Raw genomic sequence first — 19,430 nt, forward strand, 5'->3', positions numbered from 1 at the left:
GCTGCGTAAAACATATGCTGGATAAGTTTGTGGTTCATTCCTCTGTGGTGACCCCGGATTAATAAAGGGACTAAGCAAAAAGAAACTGAATCAATGAATGAATGATTGCTCTTCAGGAGTGGCATGGTGGCTCAGTGGTTAGCACTTTCACCTCACAGCAAGAAGGTCACTGGTTCGAGTCCCAGCTAATTCATTTGGCACTTCTGTGTGGAGTTTGCATCCACCATCTTTGCGTGGGTTTTCTCCTGGTGCTCCGGTTTTCCCCACTCTCCAAAGACATGGGTACAGGTGAATTGAATACACTAAATTGGCCATAGTAAGTGTGTACAGGGTTTACCAGTACTGGGTTGCGACCAGAATCTGCATCTGCTGCATAAAACATTTACCACAATAGTTGGCGGTTTATTCCGCTGTAGTGACCTCTAAAATAAACTAAGCCAAAGGAAATAAATAAATGATTACTGTTAATTTTGTGTTCATATTATCAAGAAGAAAAACCTACACCTGCATCTTGGATGGTCTGAGGGTGGGAAAATCAAATCCAGATTTTTCTTCTGATGCGAAAAGTCCCTTTAACCATAAGGCATGGGTCCAACAATACCCATAAGGATACTAAATGCCCTTATTACTGCAATTATCTGTTGAAATAGCCAAACAAAATGCACTGATTTAAAATTTTTGTATTGAGGTGTCTTGTTAATCCACACATGGATTTTTGTTTAAAGGAGGTTGGCCATATATTTGGTGAAATATCAGAAATTAATTTTGCTGTTCAAACACAATCTCACAGCAATTCGTAACTTTTTTGATTTAGTGGCTAATTTGAATGAATTCGTAGGATCTAATTCATACAATTTAGTACGATTTGCTCATCAACCTATGATGGTTGGGGTTGGGTGCCACGCCTCCTTTTTAAAATCGTACATTTTCATACGACTGAACTTGTACAAATTCGTACGAATTAGCCACTAAACTGACAAAACGTAAAATACTTATGTTTCCTCGTGAACTTGAACTGGCTTTTCTTGTTTACTGGTTGTGAAAAATTATGTATTCAAATGACTTTAAATGAATTGATAATACATTACGAGACACAAAACTTCCTCTAATTGTAGTATCTGAAATGAGTTTGAGAGAATGCTAATGGAGAGGATCATGGGACTCGGACACATTCTTGTATGTGTAGGCCTGTGGAAAGGATTAATTGTATGTGTGTGTGATCTCTGGCATGCTGGAGTGGGAGAATGAAAAGACTGTTAGTTTTTGTTTTCAGTGTTTTGATACATAAGAAGAGTGGGTCTGAGTTCTCAAGAGAGCTACTGATGAGTGTGTACAAACAGATGTGTTTCTGTTTGCCTGTTGTGGTTTGATAAGAGACACATATAATATAAATTAAGAGTTTTGGTGTCAAAGCTTTAGTGCTTCAGCCCACTAATTTAGGTAAGGCAGTGCTCAAAGTGTTCTTGAAAGAACATCAGCAGTGCTCCAGAGGTGTTCCCTGAAAAACAAACTTTGTTTCAACAAACAGTAAAAGTATACCTTACAGCAGGGGTGCTCAACCTTGTTCCTGGAAATCTACCTGCCTGCAGAGTTCAGCTCCAAACCTGATCAAACACAACTAAACCAACCAGAAAAGTAACTTGAGAACAGTGTCTTGAGAAAGCCTTTTCTGAAAGTTTGTAGTTTTAAAGTTTAAATAATTGAAGTAGTTTCTAAGAAGTTTTGAAACAGTTGACGGATCACTACATTTAAGTTAGCATGTTTCTAGTATGGATTGGCATGTTTCTTGCTAGGTGGTTGCTAAGGTGTTGCTAGGCAGTTTCTAGGTAGTTGCTAGGGTGTTTTGAATGGTTGCTAAGTGGTTGCCAATGCCAAGGCGTTGATAGGGGGTTGCTAGGCTGTTCTGAGTGGTTCCTAGGTGGTTGCTTCTCAGTTGCTAGGGTGATCTAGGTGGTTGCTAAGGTGTTGCTAGGCAGTTGCTAGTGTGTTCTGAGTACTTGCTAAGGTGTTGCTAAGGCATTGCTAGGTGGTTGCTAAAGGCTGATTTATATTTCTTCATCAAGCTCATGCGTATATGCTAGAGCTGCATTGACGCATAGCCCCACGCCGTGGCCGTTGATAGTCGCTGACGTGCACCTCTCAAAAAATTTAACTACATGTCCAAAAACGCGTAGCGCAAGCTCTGTGATTGGTCGGCTTGGTAGCACTGACGAGTCTGGGTGGCACCGAGAGCCGTGCGAGCGGCGCGAGCCCACTAGAGCGATTGTTAACAAGTGTGGAGTCCCGTGAAGGAGCTCCGGATGGAAAGTTTTGTTTTGTGTTTACCACATAGTTAAAGTTGTTGCATGTCTGCTGGTTCCGGTCTCAAAATGAGCGAGTTTGAGCCTCTTGTACATTCAGGAAGAGTTCAGAAAAAACAAAACAGCAGCGAAGAAATTTAGAGGAACACAGAGGAACATTAACACGTCACTGCCCACTAGCGTTTCGGAAGTGTCAATGCAAACCAACAGAAACAGAGTGCAGAAGTATAAATGTACAGCTATGCGCGTTGCATGCATGTGGGTTACGCCAGTCACTTGACACAGAAGTATAAACCAGGCTCAAGATGTTCTAGGTCATTGCTAAGGCGTTGCTAAATGGTTGCTAGGGTGTTTTGAGTGGTTGCTAGGTGGTTGGTTTCCTAGGGGTTGCTAGGCAGTTACTACGATGTTGCTAGGTGTTTGCTAGGGTGTTGCTAGGTGGTTGCATAGGTGTTCTGAGTAGTTGCTAGGTGGTTGCCCATTTAGCACGATTCTAGTATGAATTTGCATGTTTCCATCTTAAATCACCATGCTGTTAGCTTGGTTTTGGTGTGAATTAGCATGTTGTTAGTATAAGTTAGCATGTTTTCAGGATGTTGTTAGTATGTGTAATGTAAGGTCAATTGCAGTTTTTTACAATGGACGTCTATGGGACAGTTGCTAGGGTGCTGTAGGTGGTTTCTAGGATGTGGCTAGTAAGTTGAAAGGTTATTAGTGATTGGCAGATTGGTAGTCTGAGTTAAATGAGCTCAAACTGAAGTCTGTTTGACAATCTGGTGCAAAGTTATGAGTTCACAAAAATGTGGTCCAATGTTAAATCAATGGGACTTTTATGAATTTTCCGGGTCAGTTTTGGGATAACCGTATGTCGGATCAGTTGGAAAAGAAATAGCAACTCGAGTCAGAACAGTTTGGAGGTTTGGAGTTAGTTTGGTGGTTGTAGTATGAATGGTAGAAGGACATGGATATAGAAATGTGTCTCAGAAGAAGAAGAAGAATATTAAGTTTATGTAGTATAACAGTATGTTGGATTTCTCGTGCCACCATAAAAAAGCGCTTTGTAATTAAAGCTCCCATTGAATTAAAATAAGTTTTTAGATGTTAGTAACAGTATTGAACGTTTAGGATATCTGTAAGCTAGTGCACACCAAAACAGTGACAGAATGAGCATTTATGAGATATACAACTGATGAAATGATCACGATCATATAAAGCTTGTAGTGTGTCACTTCTGCCTAAATGGATCAACTTCTTTATTCATGTCACCTCATACTTCAGTTTCCTATCAAATCGTGACTAATCATCTGACATGCTCCTTCCCTTCAAGATGCTTCACATTTGATGTGCTTGAGCTCAACCACCCTCACTGCAGAGCGCTAATAAAATAAAACAATATTTGCTGTTTAATAAAAAGAGGAGGAGCTACACTATGTCCCATTCTCTTTTCATGTTTCGACTGAGATTTCATCAAACATCGAACAAAAATACACATTTCAAAGAACTTTACAGCACCATTAAAGAAATGTGCATTTGATAAGGGTTGCAGCTAAACTCTGCAGAAAGGTATATCTCCAGTTATGAGGTTGAGAAGCCCTGCCTTACAGCAACAAGTTACATGTCGCCAAATGCAACACTATTTGATTGAGGTTGCATCTGAAATCTTAGGCTTCTGACTTGTTGCCTAGCTGCCTAATCAGGCAGTAACTCTGCATGCAGTGTTTCTGTACAAAAGCACCTGATAAAACAGATTTCAGAGAGACTTCTGAGACAGCATAGAGATTTAATCAAGTAAAATAAAATAGAAAGAGCTATTATTATTGTAAGGGAATATTTCAAACTTCCCATAAGAAAAGTGGAAAATGTTGGTCACATACTTGCCTTTACACACAAATTGACACCCAATGATTTGAGACGCCATGTTAATTTTTTTAAACTCAAGTATAAGAAATAGAATGCGTAGGATTGTTGGATATTAAAGGCAGTGAAGGACACATCTATGCTGTCTTTAAAATTCAATCAGGAGAAGGTATCTCACAAGACAGGAGGTGAAAGAGAATTGGCATTTAGAAGTGCTTTGATGCCTTGGAATGTTAACTTCGAAGGCAGCATTTTGGTGCTATCAGACAAAGCCTATAGTCACAATGAATGAATTGGCTATATGCACTAGTTCTTGACACCTAAGAGAGAGAGAGAGAAAACAGAACTGCTGATAAGTGAACTATCGCATTTATTTTCTAAAGTCTCAATTAAACTGAACACCACAGTATTGCTATTGACACAACCGGTAGTGATGCCAGGGACTCTACAGGGCTATAGCCACAACAGAAACTCGATCAGTCCCAGCTTAGCCCAACCTAAGCATTTTACTATTTTCCCCACACTTTTCCACACTGAAAAATTAAAAAAATCGAACAAATCTACCTAATAAACAATGGGGGTAGGCGACACTGTGATTAGCACTGTCATATCACAGTAAGAAGGTCGCTGGTTCGAGTCCTGGCTGGGTCAGTCGGCATTTCTGAGTGGAGTTTGCATGTGTTGGCATGGATTTCCTCCGGCTGCTCCAAAGACGTGTGATACAAGTGTATTGAAGGAATTAAATTGTCCATAGTGTAATGTCTGTGAATGAGTGAGTATGGATGTGTTCCAATACTGGGTTTCAGCTGGAAGGGCATCCGCTGTGTAAAACATATGCTGGATAAGTTGCTGGTTCATTCTGCTGTGGTGAGCCCTGATGTTGATTAAAGGAACCAAGCCGAAGGAAAATGAATGAAATTATGGGTAGGGGGGTAGCTAGGCACATCTTTACAGTTTAAATGAGTGTTCATTATTATTGATGGAGCTTGACTTAAAATCAAACAAAGACAGCAGATTTTTAGATTCAATCTGAGGTTTAGACTGGAGAGGAAGAAGAGCTGTCACACAGAACAGGAGGAATTTTTCAGGACCATAGTGTAAATAATAAAAAGGGAGAGTTAGGCTGTGTAAAAGAAAAAAAAAGGAAAGAAATTCCTACTTTCTATTTTCTGTGCAGTCATAAATTAATTTATGGTAATTTGGTAGTTGGCCTTAAAGGTTAACCTAAAAGTGACAAAAAAAAAAAAAAATTTAAAAAGCCCTTTTTGAAGCTTCTGTTTAAAAAAAACAAGGTGACTGACATTATTAAATTAATTATTTTAGCACCCCCTCTAAGGCCCCCCTTACTACCACAACAAACAATAACCTGGAACCTGCCAATGGACACAACAGCCTCTTAAATATCTGCTAATAGTCAAACTTCAATTAAGCTCAAGGGTTAAAATAGCATAAATAAAATGTTCTCATCAGAATTTAAATAAACTAATGTTTCCTATAATTAAATATGTGCAATACTGGGCCTTAAGAAATACATTTGGAAACACAATCTACGTTAACTTAAAATAACATGCTGCACTTCTTTTGGCTGAGAATTTTCTGGAAACTCCTGAATTAGAGTAATTCTATCAAAAATCCTTCAGATGAACAGCAAAGTATGAGAAGTCATTGCACAATAAACAGCAACCTATTAGACAGGAGCACTAACTGAAAAATGAGAAAGACAACACACATATACAGACAATGTGTATATGTACCTTGTGTACCCAACATTAAGAGATTCTTATGTACCCACAACAATAGCAATACAGCAAATTTGTGTGAAAGGTTGTGTGAAGAAAACAGCTCATAAATCACACAGAATGAAAATGTACAATTGCTAATTGTTTCCTGTGAGTCTTGGGTTTAGAGGTACGGTTGGGATAGGAGGATTGAATATATAGTTAAATGACTGCCTTTGATATCCCACAGCATTCCATTTCTGACAACTGAGCTAAAAGAAAATAAAGACGCAATTTCTAGCAAGAAGTTGGTATCCCTTACAAAAATGCCTTGTGGTAATTATGTGGTATTTCAGCAATACAACATAAATTTACCACACAATAATGAGCAAAGCTAAATATGACAGTGCACTGCAGAAAGTGCTGTAGCAACCCTTACCATTACCATTGTTTTTTGTATGGTAATACAAACTCAACTAAATATGACAAGATTACTACAACCCTTTCTGCTGCGGTATCACAAGAATTAGCTTTTTTTATTCTGGCTTTTTCTAAAACCTTTTTTTTTTTCTCTCAGTGCATTCAAGTTGTTTAATTGTAGGAAACACCTTATTTTTACAAAGTGACATCTATATAAATAAATGTATTCATATTTGTTGTAAAAAGTTTTCAGGGCGCAAACGCTTCAGTGGACTGGAATAATTTTGCATTTGAAACAGCACTTAAGCTGACTGACACCCACAATACGTCCAACCTTGAGGCGAATGGGCTACAGCAGCAGAATTAGTAAGCAGTTTGTTATAACCAAAGCTCTCTCTGTTCTGTCTATCTGAAATCAGTTTTCTGAGGTGCTATCAAACACAAAGAATTACTAACATAAACTTACACTCAAAACAACCTAGTAACTTTACTGAAACATTTTGAAGTATTACGTTTCAACAAGTTTACAGTTTTATAAATAAATGGATATGGTATTCTGACTAGCATCTCTTTTTTGTAGTTTACTGAAGTAAATACATGCTTAGAAATGGCCTTTTGGTAATCACTTTAAAGTTTGAGACATTGTTTTATTCCCTGTGATGTCTGTCTGTTCTAACAGCACATTCGACTGGGCTTCTATGCTTTTCCCGCTGTGCATTAGCATTTAGCACTAGCTGCAGTGGTATGCAGAGAATCTCTCCTCTTGGCCAGCTGAAATATGGCCTTGTGGCCCCTCCCAATATCTGCTTCTTCCAGCCACTGAACACCAGACCATCAGATTCTCTAAGAGCCGTTAATCTGCACAGATTCCCAAAGCAAACCTCCATGACTGTTCAGCCTCGACCTCTTGAACCTGACCCTCAGTCTGGGTACCTGTGAACATGGCTTTTGTCAGCTGTCTAAGAGCACTCGTCAATCAGGCCAAGGTAAGACAGAGAGAGAATCACACACAAATAGCTAAGTATACATTTAAAAGCGGTCAAGATCAGATCCATTTGAGAAAAAAAATTACTTTAAGTTTTTGTTGTTGATGTGGGTTAAGATTAATAAAAGTTATTGTGATGTTATTTTTGCACGTTTTTGAAAATACCCTGTTATATTATATCATTATATATCAGCATACCACCGAAATACTTTGTTTAATGCTCAAAATGGTATGATTGTGTTTTAAATTATGAGAAGGGTTTTGCAATGTGTATGTGATCAGTGTTTGGGGTGGTGCAGTGGGCGTAGGAAATAAACTGAACTCATTCACTGGCTGCTCATAGTGAGATGAGAGTGGGCCAAAAATCTGTTACCAAGGGCACCGTGTTTTAAAAGCAGTCTTTCACGCTTTTACAGCCAATAGGATACACTGCAGATCCCATGACATCACAACGTTCCTAAGTGAGAGATCCTGATATATTTAGTATTTTTCCGTTGCTGACTTCGGATACAGTGGAATGTCTGTTCTACTGAAAATACTGGAGAATTACACTTGAATTCAGAGGCGCACACATAAACACACGCATGCACTTTTAGCTCAATGAACTCCTATCTTGCAGGTTAATAACACTTATTAAGGTAGTAGTGGAGTTTAGATAAGGAATGTAGAATAAGATTGTGCAATTTATAATAAGAATTAAACAGCCAATATCTCACTAATAGGCAGGTAATAAGCCACTAGTTCATAGTGAGAATTGGTCCCTCTCCCAATACAAATGTGTTACCACAATTTCTAATGTGAAACTTTAATAAGTAAAAGTTTAATAGTTCAACACAATTTTAATTTCATCATCGTTCATGCAATGTCTGTTCTTGTTTAAAACAGAGAATGAGATTTTGGATATGTATAAATCTCACAATAGTACATTATTTAATTGATCTATTTGACTTTAAATTTGTTTAATTTATTCCTGGCTTAACAGAGCTGCACCTTCTGTATCATTACTCCAGTCATCAGCATCACATTTTGTTCAGAAATCTTTCTTAAATGCTCATTTGCTGAAATGTTTTTAAGTGTTGGTTCTGGTTAGTTTTTTATTTTATTCTTGACTAAATATAATTTAAAACTGACAGATTTTTGGTAACTTTATATATTTAAGTTCTTTTCTTGATAATTTTTTGTGGCCTTGCTAAATGAAAGTATTCAAAACTAAATCCCAAATATAAGCCATAAACAATTTGACTTGAGTTTCAGCTGAACAAATTCTGTATAGCACTTGTGGTGTAAACAATTTATTTCAGAGATCCTTATTATGTTTTTAAACCAAAGAAATGTGAGGCACACAGCAGAGTGTCCAGAGAAAGCCAAACATAATTATATTGTTGCTATATTACATCAAATATGATTGTACCATTTTCCCTGATGTTTCAGAAGCTGGCCTGCTGTCGTGTCCAAAGATCAGGTAAGATCTTAAGATTTTATTACAGCTGAATGGCTTTGCCAGTAACCACATTATACTATGGCAGCTGCTAAAGCACCTAGAAAAACCTCGTAAAGGCCTATCCATGAAAACAATGTCTAAGCGTGCTCCTCTGTAGACAACAACATTTTGTTTATAATAATTTCCCTGTAGTGTCTTCTGTCACTTTAAATATGTTTGTCCTTTAATGCAGGGTGGATTCAGTTTTTAGTCGCGAATGATTCCCTTGTTGTGTCATTGTCATGGTAATTGTGGCATAGATTAAGCCATTGTTTTGTAGGGGCTGTATGTACACTAAAATTAAGAACTTTTATTAAAACCTTTATGTAAATCAAATGTTCACTCTAGAGCTTTACTGAACTCCCTTAGGCTCTAAGAGAAAAAGCCTCTTCCTACAAAAAGGACCTGCAAGGTTCAGAGAAGTGTAATTTTTGGTTACCAAACATTCCCAGACTGAACATTCCCGGAACATTTTTTTTCATGGTTCCTACAAAACAATCAATTTCCAACCAAATGGAAACCATAGATGAAGCTTTTATATTTGCTAGAATATTACTTGAATATTGAATATTTTGCTTGTAAATGTTCTTTTTTCTTCTGGCAATCTCTTACATAAATTTAGTCTATATGCTTTTAAAAACAACTTAAATAGTCAGGGAAGGTTATTGATAATAAAGTCAAAATATAAATACTTAGCATCCCTTTTTTTTTAAAGTGCATGGGGCATCAAGTGAACACATAAATGTAAATGTAATCATTTAAATTCCTAGGTGGTGAAAAAAGACTTAATCTTTGTAATCTGTAATCTTTGATCGTTGTTTGAAAATTTTACTTGCTCTTGAATGGCATTCCTCCTTGATCTTGGTTTAATGGCATTTGCAGACAACCTTAAAGGGAGCACAATGTGAAAATGTGCCCAGGGATACATTTTTAAGAACAGAGTAATATGTCTTGTTGATATGGCTACATTTTGTGTGTAAAACGAATGCTATGGGGCAGTACTTACACTGTAAGAACTGTTTTTCTCAGTATGGGACATGGAGCAGAGCAGGGTTCCTGAAAAATTTGACATCATAGTAGAAGCATACATCCGCAATGGATGCAACGGACTTCTACTAGTTTGCTTTTGGAAACACTATTGGTTGGGTTTAGGATGCTTACGAGAAGGAACTTAAGCTATGTAAAAATGTACACAGTGGCCTCAGGCGGATTTACTCAGTAAGGTATTTGAGATGGTAAAAAATGTACACGGCAGCCTCTTTTGGATTTGTGACAACAAAAACTGCAAAAAGACGCATAGTCCTTGGCATATATTTCTTAGCTCTCAAAAATGTGTCCCTGGGCACATATGTCCAATAAGCCTGGGTTGCTTAAAGGGATAGATCATCCCCCCCCAACCCCCACCCCCCCCCCCCCCCCCCCCAAAAAAAAAAAAAAAAACAGACAAAAAAAAAACATCTGTTGTCATTCCAAACCAGTTTGTTGGAAACCAGTAACCAGTGATTTCCATAATAGTAAAAAAAAAACTGTATGGATGTCAATAAATCTTCAGTGTATCTTTTGTTTAAAAGAAGAACAAACTCACTATGGTTTGGAACACATTTTCAGTTTTAGGTGAACTGACCCTTAACATTACTTTCAAATTGAGGATCTCTAAAATAAAACCAGTTGAATATTTAATTTCATCTGGAAAACACAAAAGTCCATAGAAATTTTTGGTTTAAACAGACTTTACACAATAGTACTGTCTACTCTCACTAATAAATAAACAAGGTACTGTAGATGATGTGAAAGACTCTCCAAGGCTTTACTTGTTCTGTATTCTCCTTGACCTCTACCCTCCCTATGCAGTGATCTACTGTACATGTCACCCAGTTGCATTTTAGGAAAGTAATGGTAGTCTTGGGATCACGTGGCATAGAAAGTAGATCATACTATTTATAACACACCTCAGATGGCATGGTGGTAGATATCTAATGTGTAATTATTCACCACAGACTGGGAGCCTCAGGGCTTCCTCATGCGTGCCTTTTTAGGAGTCCTCTCTTAAAGCTATATATAAAAATGGAAACAGAAATAAACATTATGACTTTGTGTGGATTCTGATTAGTGTGGATTGGTTAGTTTCTTATATGTACTGAAACATTAGTGAGATTAATTGTTTTATTGATGATCAGACTAACAAACATCCATATTTTTGGGCATACCATGTTTAGGTTCGGCCGGGACCTTATGGTTTAATTAGAGTTTTATAAATGTTTGTAGTTTATCCTAGTTTGCAAAGGTCCCTGCAAACGAACAAGCTCAGCAAATAGACTAATGCTTGTGGTTGCGGTTGCTGTAAATTATACAGGGACGAGCCATCTTTAGCCCACATGGGTGACAGTTTATTTCTTTAATAATCTCAGTGGCTTTCCTCTTAATGGTTAATCTCTGATTTGATCGCTTCATTGTGTCACTGTTCTAAACAATTGAACAAAGGAATAGTTAGGAATGGTTCTTCCCAGCAGTCGTTATGCTTGATTTACAGATAAGATCTTCATTTAGCCACACACTGGTCAAGCATTGTACTGTAAGTGTGAGATATTTACTTAGGATATTCATGGTCATTCAGATCAAAGCAAGGGAAGTATCAGTCTTCAATGTCAGCAGCATCAGGTCAATGCATGCAAACAGAAATACTAAATATTATATAATGTATAATTTGGGCAGCACGGTGGCGCAGTGTGTAGTTTGTATCATATCAAAGCAAGGAGGTCACTGGTTCGAGCCCCTGCTGGGTCAGTTGACATTTCTGTGTGGACTTTGCATGTTCTCCCAGTGTTCGCGTGGGTTTCCTCCGGGTGCTTCGATTTCCCCCACAAGTCAAAAAACATGTGATAAAGGTGAATTTGGTAGGCTAAATTGTCCTAATGTGTAAATGAGTGTGTATGGATGTTTTCCAGTGATGGGTCATAGCTGGAAGGGCATCCGCTGCGTAAAATATATGCTGAATAAGTTGGGGGTTCATTCCGCTGTAACGCCCCTGATTAATAAAAGAACTAAGCTGAAAAGAAAATGAATAAATGAATAAAGGTATATTTTTTTTATATAACCACCTTTAATGGAGAAATATAAAAAATGAAAGCATATTATGTGAAATAATTAAGAAACATAATATGCTTATTAAAACAACAGGTGTGATTAATAAATCAATAAATATAATTAAGGGTGCAGTAGGTGATCTGCCAAAATGCTATCCGTTAGCATAATAGCTTTGAAAAAACAGTCCTTCCCCTGCTGTTCAAAGCCACACCTCCTGAAATCACAAACGTGGACCTTAAACATGACAGTAGATAACCCACCAGATCATGCCATTTACCAGTTAGAAAACTTTATAGTACTTTATAATACAACAATTCTGAATGGAAAACTGTATTATATTTAGCACGCTTTCAGTTGTGTTGCGAGCAAAACTTGGATCGCTGGCCTCTATCTCTTGTGCTCTTTGTCCTAAAGCGACTACTGTAAGCTTAGTGGTTGGCCGGCAGGCTGCAGGCCATACTTGCATGTTATTTCAGAGCGAATATTTAGTGTAGCATGGCAAACCATATAAGAAGCGCGTCACAGGTTGCCATTGTCCAAAAATGAACCAATGTGAATATAAAACCAACTTCCCCTCAGTAGGATATAGGCGGAATAGCTCTATTTACTGATGTTTTGTTGTTCATTCATTCATTTATTCATTTTCTTTTCAGCTTTGTTCCTTTATTAATCTGGGGTCACCACAGTGGAATGAACCGCCAACTTATCCAGCACATGTTTTACACAGCTGATGCCCTTCCAGCTGCAACCCATCTCTGGGAAACATCCATTCACACTCATACACTACGGACAATTTATTCCTACCCAATTCACCTAGCGCATGTCTTTGAACTGTGGGGGAAACCCGGAGAAAACCCACGCGAACACAGGGAGAACATGCGAACTCCACACAGAAACACTAACTGAGCCCGCCGAGGCTCGAACTAGTGACCTTCTTGCTGTGGGAGGACAGCTGCGTGTTTGTTGTTAAACTGAATAAAAATTTATATTGATGTTGTAAAATGTCTTGTGAAATTAAAAATAGTCACATTAGTCTTTCGCCGGAAGATTTCAGTAGCTGAACAACACTTCTGGCATATAACACATTTGTAACAACAAAATCTACATAATGCATTGCGTGACTGAAATAGTTTTAAAACAGAACATTACCTGTCTTAAATAAATACTTCAGCTATAGTGTTGTCCTTCCTCCAGCAAGACAAAGTAACTCCAATATAATTCAGGATTTTCAAAAGTTTTGATTCAGCGTTTGTTTTGCTCTCTCTCATCTGCACGTCAACACAGCACGCGTACACGTGCACACAGCGGATCTGCGTAAATGGGTGCGCAGATGCACAAATCTACATGTTGACAGACAGTTTGGGCTACTTATCAGAATTATTGGAATTGTCGGTCAAACAATATTTATTTGGATGAACATTTTTTGTTTTATGCCTAACCCAGACAATTAAAATACATTTAAACACATTTAGATCATTTACTTTATTCATTACTATTGCATGTGAAGAGACTTTCAACCTGCACATCAGAAACCGATTCTGAAGACAATCACCTACTGCACCTTTAAGTCAAGTTTAAGTCAAGCTTTATTGTTATTCTGCTACATGTGTGGAAATACAATGGAAAATGTTGCTTCTTGCAGAGCCACAGTGCTACTACATGAATAAATATAGTCATTAATACGAACGCAACTCTGGACGTAAGAGCTATTTTAAACCATACATATCTAACATACTAGAGCAGTAATCTAACTACTAACTATATACTGTAAATAAATACTTATGCTAAGACAGACTATACAGACAAAACAATACTGTGCAAGATTTTGTGCAAAAGAGGTTTTTTAAGATTGAAGAAAACTATTAAATGTACTTGATTTTAAATACAATTCTGATCAGGAAGAATAAGATATATATCAAACCAATATTTAGACCATATTCTCTTATAAACATCATTATAATAATATGTGTTCTATAATTTTAAAACGTATTTTAATATAATATTAAAATGTATTTATACATTAATATATATATATATATATATATATATATATATATATATATATATATATATATATATATATATATATATATATATATATATATATATATTAAAAATAATACTTTGTTACACCCTGCGACCCTGGAACACAAAATCAGGCTTGTGTTGCGCTCATATATTTTTGACAACAGCCAAAAACACATTGTATATGGGTCAACATTATATAAAACACAATTTTTATTATGCATTTTTAATATCTTAATTTAAACAACGTTAATATTAATATGCATTTTCTCAGACAGATCTTGTCTAATGCTAACAAACCATAAATTAATGAAAATATTATTTCTTCAGCCTTCAGATAATATAGGCAAATTGGAAACAGACACTTATGATTGATGTTGCGGTTCAGGGTCACATATGGAAAATTATAAAACATACAACAGAAAAATAATTTAATCATAAAACAATTAAATTCCATCAAATCATGAAACAAATACGCTAAATATTTGTCCTATTTTGAACAAACACTGGTTATATTTAAATAATTTCTCTTTTAAAATGAATCCTGATGTTTAAATTAAACGTGAGTCATCAGAGTCAATGAAGATTGCTTAAAGCCAGTATAAAACTGCAAAGAACCACAAGGAATGAATGACCCACAGTAAAGCATGACCAGCTCAGCACTGTTTTAAAAAAGACCACTAGGCGTCATAACGGAAACTACTACCCTTAAAAGACGCACAAGTTCAGAGACTGCATGTCCCGTGATGCTTCGCGGTTTGAATGGTTGCAAGGCAGCGTTCACGGAAAGTCCTTTTAATTAGAGTCTCCTTTTAAAGAAATGAAACGACAGTGTTAACAGCCACCGAAAAAAGCAGCATGAATAAACACTACTCCGTGTCAGCATTAAGACTGTACCCGCATCTGGAGTCTCCGAAAGAAAAAGTCCAGGGTTAAAGGCTGGGTTCAGAAGTCAGGAGAGAGTTGGCGAAGGAGTTTGGAAATGGATAAAAACTGTAATGGCCAACAGTCGCGATCTCTAACCTCACAACTCAGGGAATCTACATTCAGAGCCCTGACTTTACTGCGGAGGAAGGCGAAACAGCGGCAGTTTGCGGGTAAGTTATGCCACTGTTTGGAGGAGGCTGTGAGATTTTCTTAAGAAACTAGTCCGTTTGGCGTTATAACCTTCCAAACGAGCTCGACAGTCTGTTCAAATGTCTGAATGCTTTCTTTACTGTAGCGTTTCGTTTATCAACAAATTAGTTTTTGTCACTTTATGAAAAAAGCCATCAGGAAACTTTTATAAAACAGATATCTGAGAGTTTCAGGAGCTGGTTTGCAATAATGAAACGGACTCCCGAAGTTTCCTTCGTGCATTAATGAACCAAACAACCCTCGGACATTTACCATGGTAACCATGGTTTCGCTGATGGCATGGTTACAGTTATTCAATAACTTCTGCATAAGGAAGTTTACCATTATTCAGTAGAACACTTTACTGTTTTATTACCCTTCATTAGAATTATTTAATAATTAATTCCCAACATTATTTAAGAGACTAATGAGAGTTTTTAGTAGAAACGAAACGTGTAGAGCTTTAACGTTAATGGAAACTGTGGTTACCACTGTAACATGTCAGTGGAAAGACGTTAAAAAAATACGGTTAAGTTGTTTGAGTGTGCACGCGCTGCCACGTTTTTACACGCAGCTGAAATAAGAGATCTATTCATCTGTTGGAGGCCAGCAGCAAGCACCACACGCACGCGACTGTGGAAAGTTCATGTTTGGAGAGCTAGGTGTGAGAGAAGCAGTGAAAGATCAGTTTACACCACTCTAGCATTTAGGTCTGCTCAACGGACGTGTCTCAAAACATAAGGTGCTACCTAAATAGAGTGATTCCTCGTGACGTCAGAACTTGGAATACTTTATTTGCCAATGGCTCCTATTGTTTTTTTTAATGGGTGTTTCCAATTATGAGTGAAGCCAGATGTGTGGTCAATATTAATTGATACATTTTTAAATTTAGCCAAGATTAAACCCACATATGGTAAGGTGAATTTTAAGGCCCATGTGATTATTTTTCAAATGACCATTGATGTGATTATACCTGGGTGCCTCATTTACAGCTATTTTTATAGACTGCTGCACCAATAATACTTCTCTCATTTTTTTGCACTGTGCCTACAAACATGACAGGCGGCACAACTATTATATTATTATAATCCCACCCACCCTCTAAAGTTTATGTGAGCAACAGTTTTTGAGCATGCATGGCCAAGACTTGTTCGTTTTTGAATGATGAAATGCTGAAATGTCAAACACTTCTTGATAGATGTTAAATGCCATAAGTAAAAACAACATTATCTGTCAAGAACACTTATAAAAATGCTTTTTCATTTGCTTGGCATTTTCACTGCAGTTTAGTAGTTTTAAATCACTATAGTTGCGCCTGCTGTGACATCATCATTTTCATTTCTGTTCTTTTTCATTCTGAAATGAGGGTCTGTTCCTCGACTACCAATGTGTAAAACATCTGGACCTCCTCTACTGAAATTTCAAGTGTCTTTCTTCCTAAACTGTCAATATTGCAATAGAAACCAAACTGTTAAACGTATATTTTTGTAATGCCTCATTTAATGTTGTCAGTAGTGCTGCACAGTATATCGTTTCAGCATTGACATCGCAATGTGCGAATCTGCAGTAGTACCATTGCAAGATAGAGATTTCAAGTTAATTTAAACTATTAGGATTAGATTATAATATTTTCTGTTTTAACAATTTTTTTTTCAATCAGTTTGCTTATACATTTATAAATAGAAGGTAAACTATATAAATTATATAACAATGAAGAAAAATTTATAAATTATATATTAATTAAAAGAAGACACTTTTTAAAAAACATTTTATTAGATTCTATATTTAAGTTTTCATCTGTACTTTAAATTATATTATTTTGTTTATTGTTCTATATTGTATATTTTATGCAGATGCACTTCCCTTCAAAATCATCACAATCTATGTAAAATTGTGTTTATTTTTCTTCAAAATAGTTATCTTGTGAAATTATCCATATCACTATTTATCATAAAAACCAAAATGCCATTTTTTCACCCAATATCACACAGCCCTAGTTATCAGACAATAATTTTTATCTGGAGAGGTTTTAAAAGAAATATTTTTATTTGTGAATTCTTCAAAAATGTCAGAATTTGAATCAAAAGTGAACCTTAAACTGTTTGAGATTTTTTTTAATCTTATGTATTATTTATTGCTGTTGATGTGTTTGTAATGTTATAATTGATTTATGATTATAGAAAAGTAATATTTATGAAAAATAATCTAGTTTTGACATGCCCGAGAAACTAAAATGGCAATAAAATACAAACTTTATCTAGTTAATTTCAGTTATGTTACCCACAGACATTATTGATTTCATAAAAATAAATAAAAACAGCCTATTATAAAATGCCACGAGAACACCACAGGGGAGCTAGTGGCAAATTAATTATCTGGGTTTTGATGTGATGGTCTATAGCTGCTGCCCGAGCTTGTGTTTTACCTCGGTAAAATTTGAGATGCAGCCTGTCTTACTGAATGCACATTAATAGCGCTTCTAATTATCACCTTTGGTTGCCCACAAAGCTGATAGTAAAAGAATCTAAATTGCTCTCAGTTAGCATAACTGGCATGTACATGTTCTCATGTTTGGTCTTTTTAAAAACCCTACATATTTTTGATTTATGCGTCAACTTTTTGCTGATCTCACTACAAAACATGACAGTGTGAGGTTTCCATTTCCATAGAGACTGTTATTATCTTAATGAGTTTTCCACTTGGCTTAATTAACCCATTTTGAAAATGCACTGTCTGTCCTTAGGAACAGTTGTCTTGTCTTCTTTTATCATGTTGAATTGTTTGCCCCCAGAGGACATGGCTGTGCTTTTCATTTTTAAAGTTATTTCGGCTTTACGGAATTTTAGAAGTCAGCTGCTTTTACGGAGAATTTGCATTTCCACTTTTATGTGGTTTGTTTGAGCTTATAATAAGCATGTGATGAGCGCATTATAAGCCATTTAAAAAAAATTATGCTCTTGCTGTTTTTTTATTTTTTTTATTTTGCCTTTTGTGATAAGATTGTATAGCACCATGAAATAAGGGAGGTGGGATTGGGAAATGTGTTGAAAAAAAAAGCAGGTGTTTAAAGGTGTCAACATTCTGAAACTAAAATGAGTGTGAAATAGGGGTGTCACGATTTCGAAATCGATCGAAATTTACGCTCAATTTCGATTATCAAATCAAAAAATAGAATCGTCGATGCTGCCACGCCCCCATGTCAGCTTGGCTTGCCAAGCGGGAAAAAAAAACAGGCTTGTTGAAGTGCTTGTTAAACTGCAGAAGCAGGAGACCTGTTGAGAGAACTTAAACCCTCTCCTCTTTTAATGAAGTCGCCGGTGTTTAAGCATTTTGGATTTCCAGTGAGTTATGTTTACAACGTTCGTGTTGTCGACAAAAAAAAACAAAACACAGTTTTACAAGCTCTGCTATGTACGTATTACGTACGGTTCGTCTGATAGACAACACCGGCATCGCGATCCTCCGCCTGCCCCCGTTGCAAATCCGCTCGCGAAAAGTACACGCTCAGGCCCTGTTTACACTGTCTTTGTTTTTAAATGGCATTTTAGAACGACAACGGTTTGACATCCACAGTTGCGTGTGGCATTTCTGAGCAGCCCTCCTTCCTCTCTGCCTCTGAAAATGCACATCACCTGTCAGAGGACTGCTTCAGTCTTTCACTCACTTGTACTTGGTCATTTTTGCAAACACCTCAGATACTGTTGACTGGTTCCTGTTGGTTGTGCGTCTTTTTTACCGACGCCATTATAACGACACAGATCACTGCCTATTCACGAGTCCCGCAGAAAAAGTGATTGACAGGTGGTAATTATGTCTGTATCTTGCCTTTATTCATTTACTGTATGATTTGTTTATGGGTAAAACAAAGACCATGCAGGTCAGGTAGTTTAAACGGTAGGCTACAAATAATTAATTGGTCATTAATTAATTAATTATTCATAATCGAAAATCGAATCGAATCGTGCCTTTAGAATCGAAAATGTAATCGAATCGAGGACTTGGTGGATCGTGACACCCTTAGTGTAAAATTATATTTATTTGGTGTTCAATTTATTGTGAGCTAAATGTATGAGCTTTGGTTGAGTGTATGTAATAGCATCTCTTGTTGTGTTTCTTTCAAACACGAGTATGATACTCGGCCATGTACAAATAAACCTAAAGCAATTGTTGGGAAATTAGAATCTATAAGCATTTGCAAAGAGGAAGGCATGATATGAGTCTTTTGAGTGCAGGCAGTAAGGATGTCATATGTGCTGTGTGGCTTATTGGTTTGAGCTTGTGGATGTGGGTTTTGGCCTGTCTCTTGAGGTTTTTCTGTTCAGTTGTTTGTCAGGTGTTAACGTACTGTATTGACCTCTGCAATATGTCAGCTGAGAGGACACAAGCTTGGAAATCCAGTGTTGCCTCATAAAAAGTACACATGGTCACATGGTTCTAGAAAAAAA

At 36.7% G+C, this 19,430-nt stretch overlaps 1 protein-coding gene across 6 annotated transcripts in view; it reads left to right on the forward strand.

The window, feature by feature from the left end:
* Positions 1-7,009: 7,009 nt before the first annotated feature.
* The window catches only part of stard8 (StAR related lipid transfer domain containing 8), an 88,323-nt gene continuing 75,902 nt past the window's right edge, over positions 7,010-19,430 (forward strand). For 3 of the 6 annotated variants that reach the window (XR_015490303.1, XR_015490304.1, XM_087252107.1), the window contains exon 1: positions 14,606-14,966. Coding sequence is in view for 4 of the 6 variants with exons in the window: in XM_087252107.1 (XP_087108233.1) it covers positions 14,852-14,966 (115 nt within the window). In the remaining 2 variants the exon portion in view is untranslated. 6 annotated transcript variants of the gene reach the window in all.

The sequence above is a fragment of the Danio rerio genome, chromosome 5 (assembly GCF_052040795.2).
Source record: "Danio rerio strain M-AB ecotype USA chromosome 5, GRCz13ab, whole genome shotgun sequence".
NCBI classification, from domain to species: domain Eukaryota; kingdom Metazoa; phylum Chordata; class Actinopteri; order Cypriniformes; family Danionidae; genus Danio; species Danio rerio.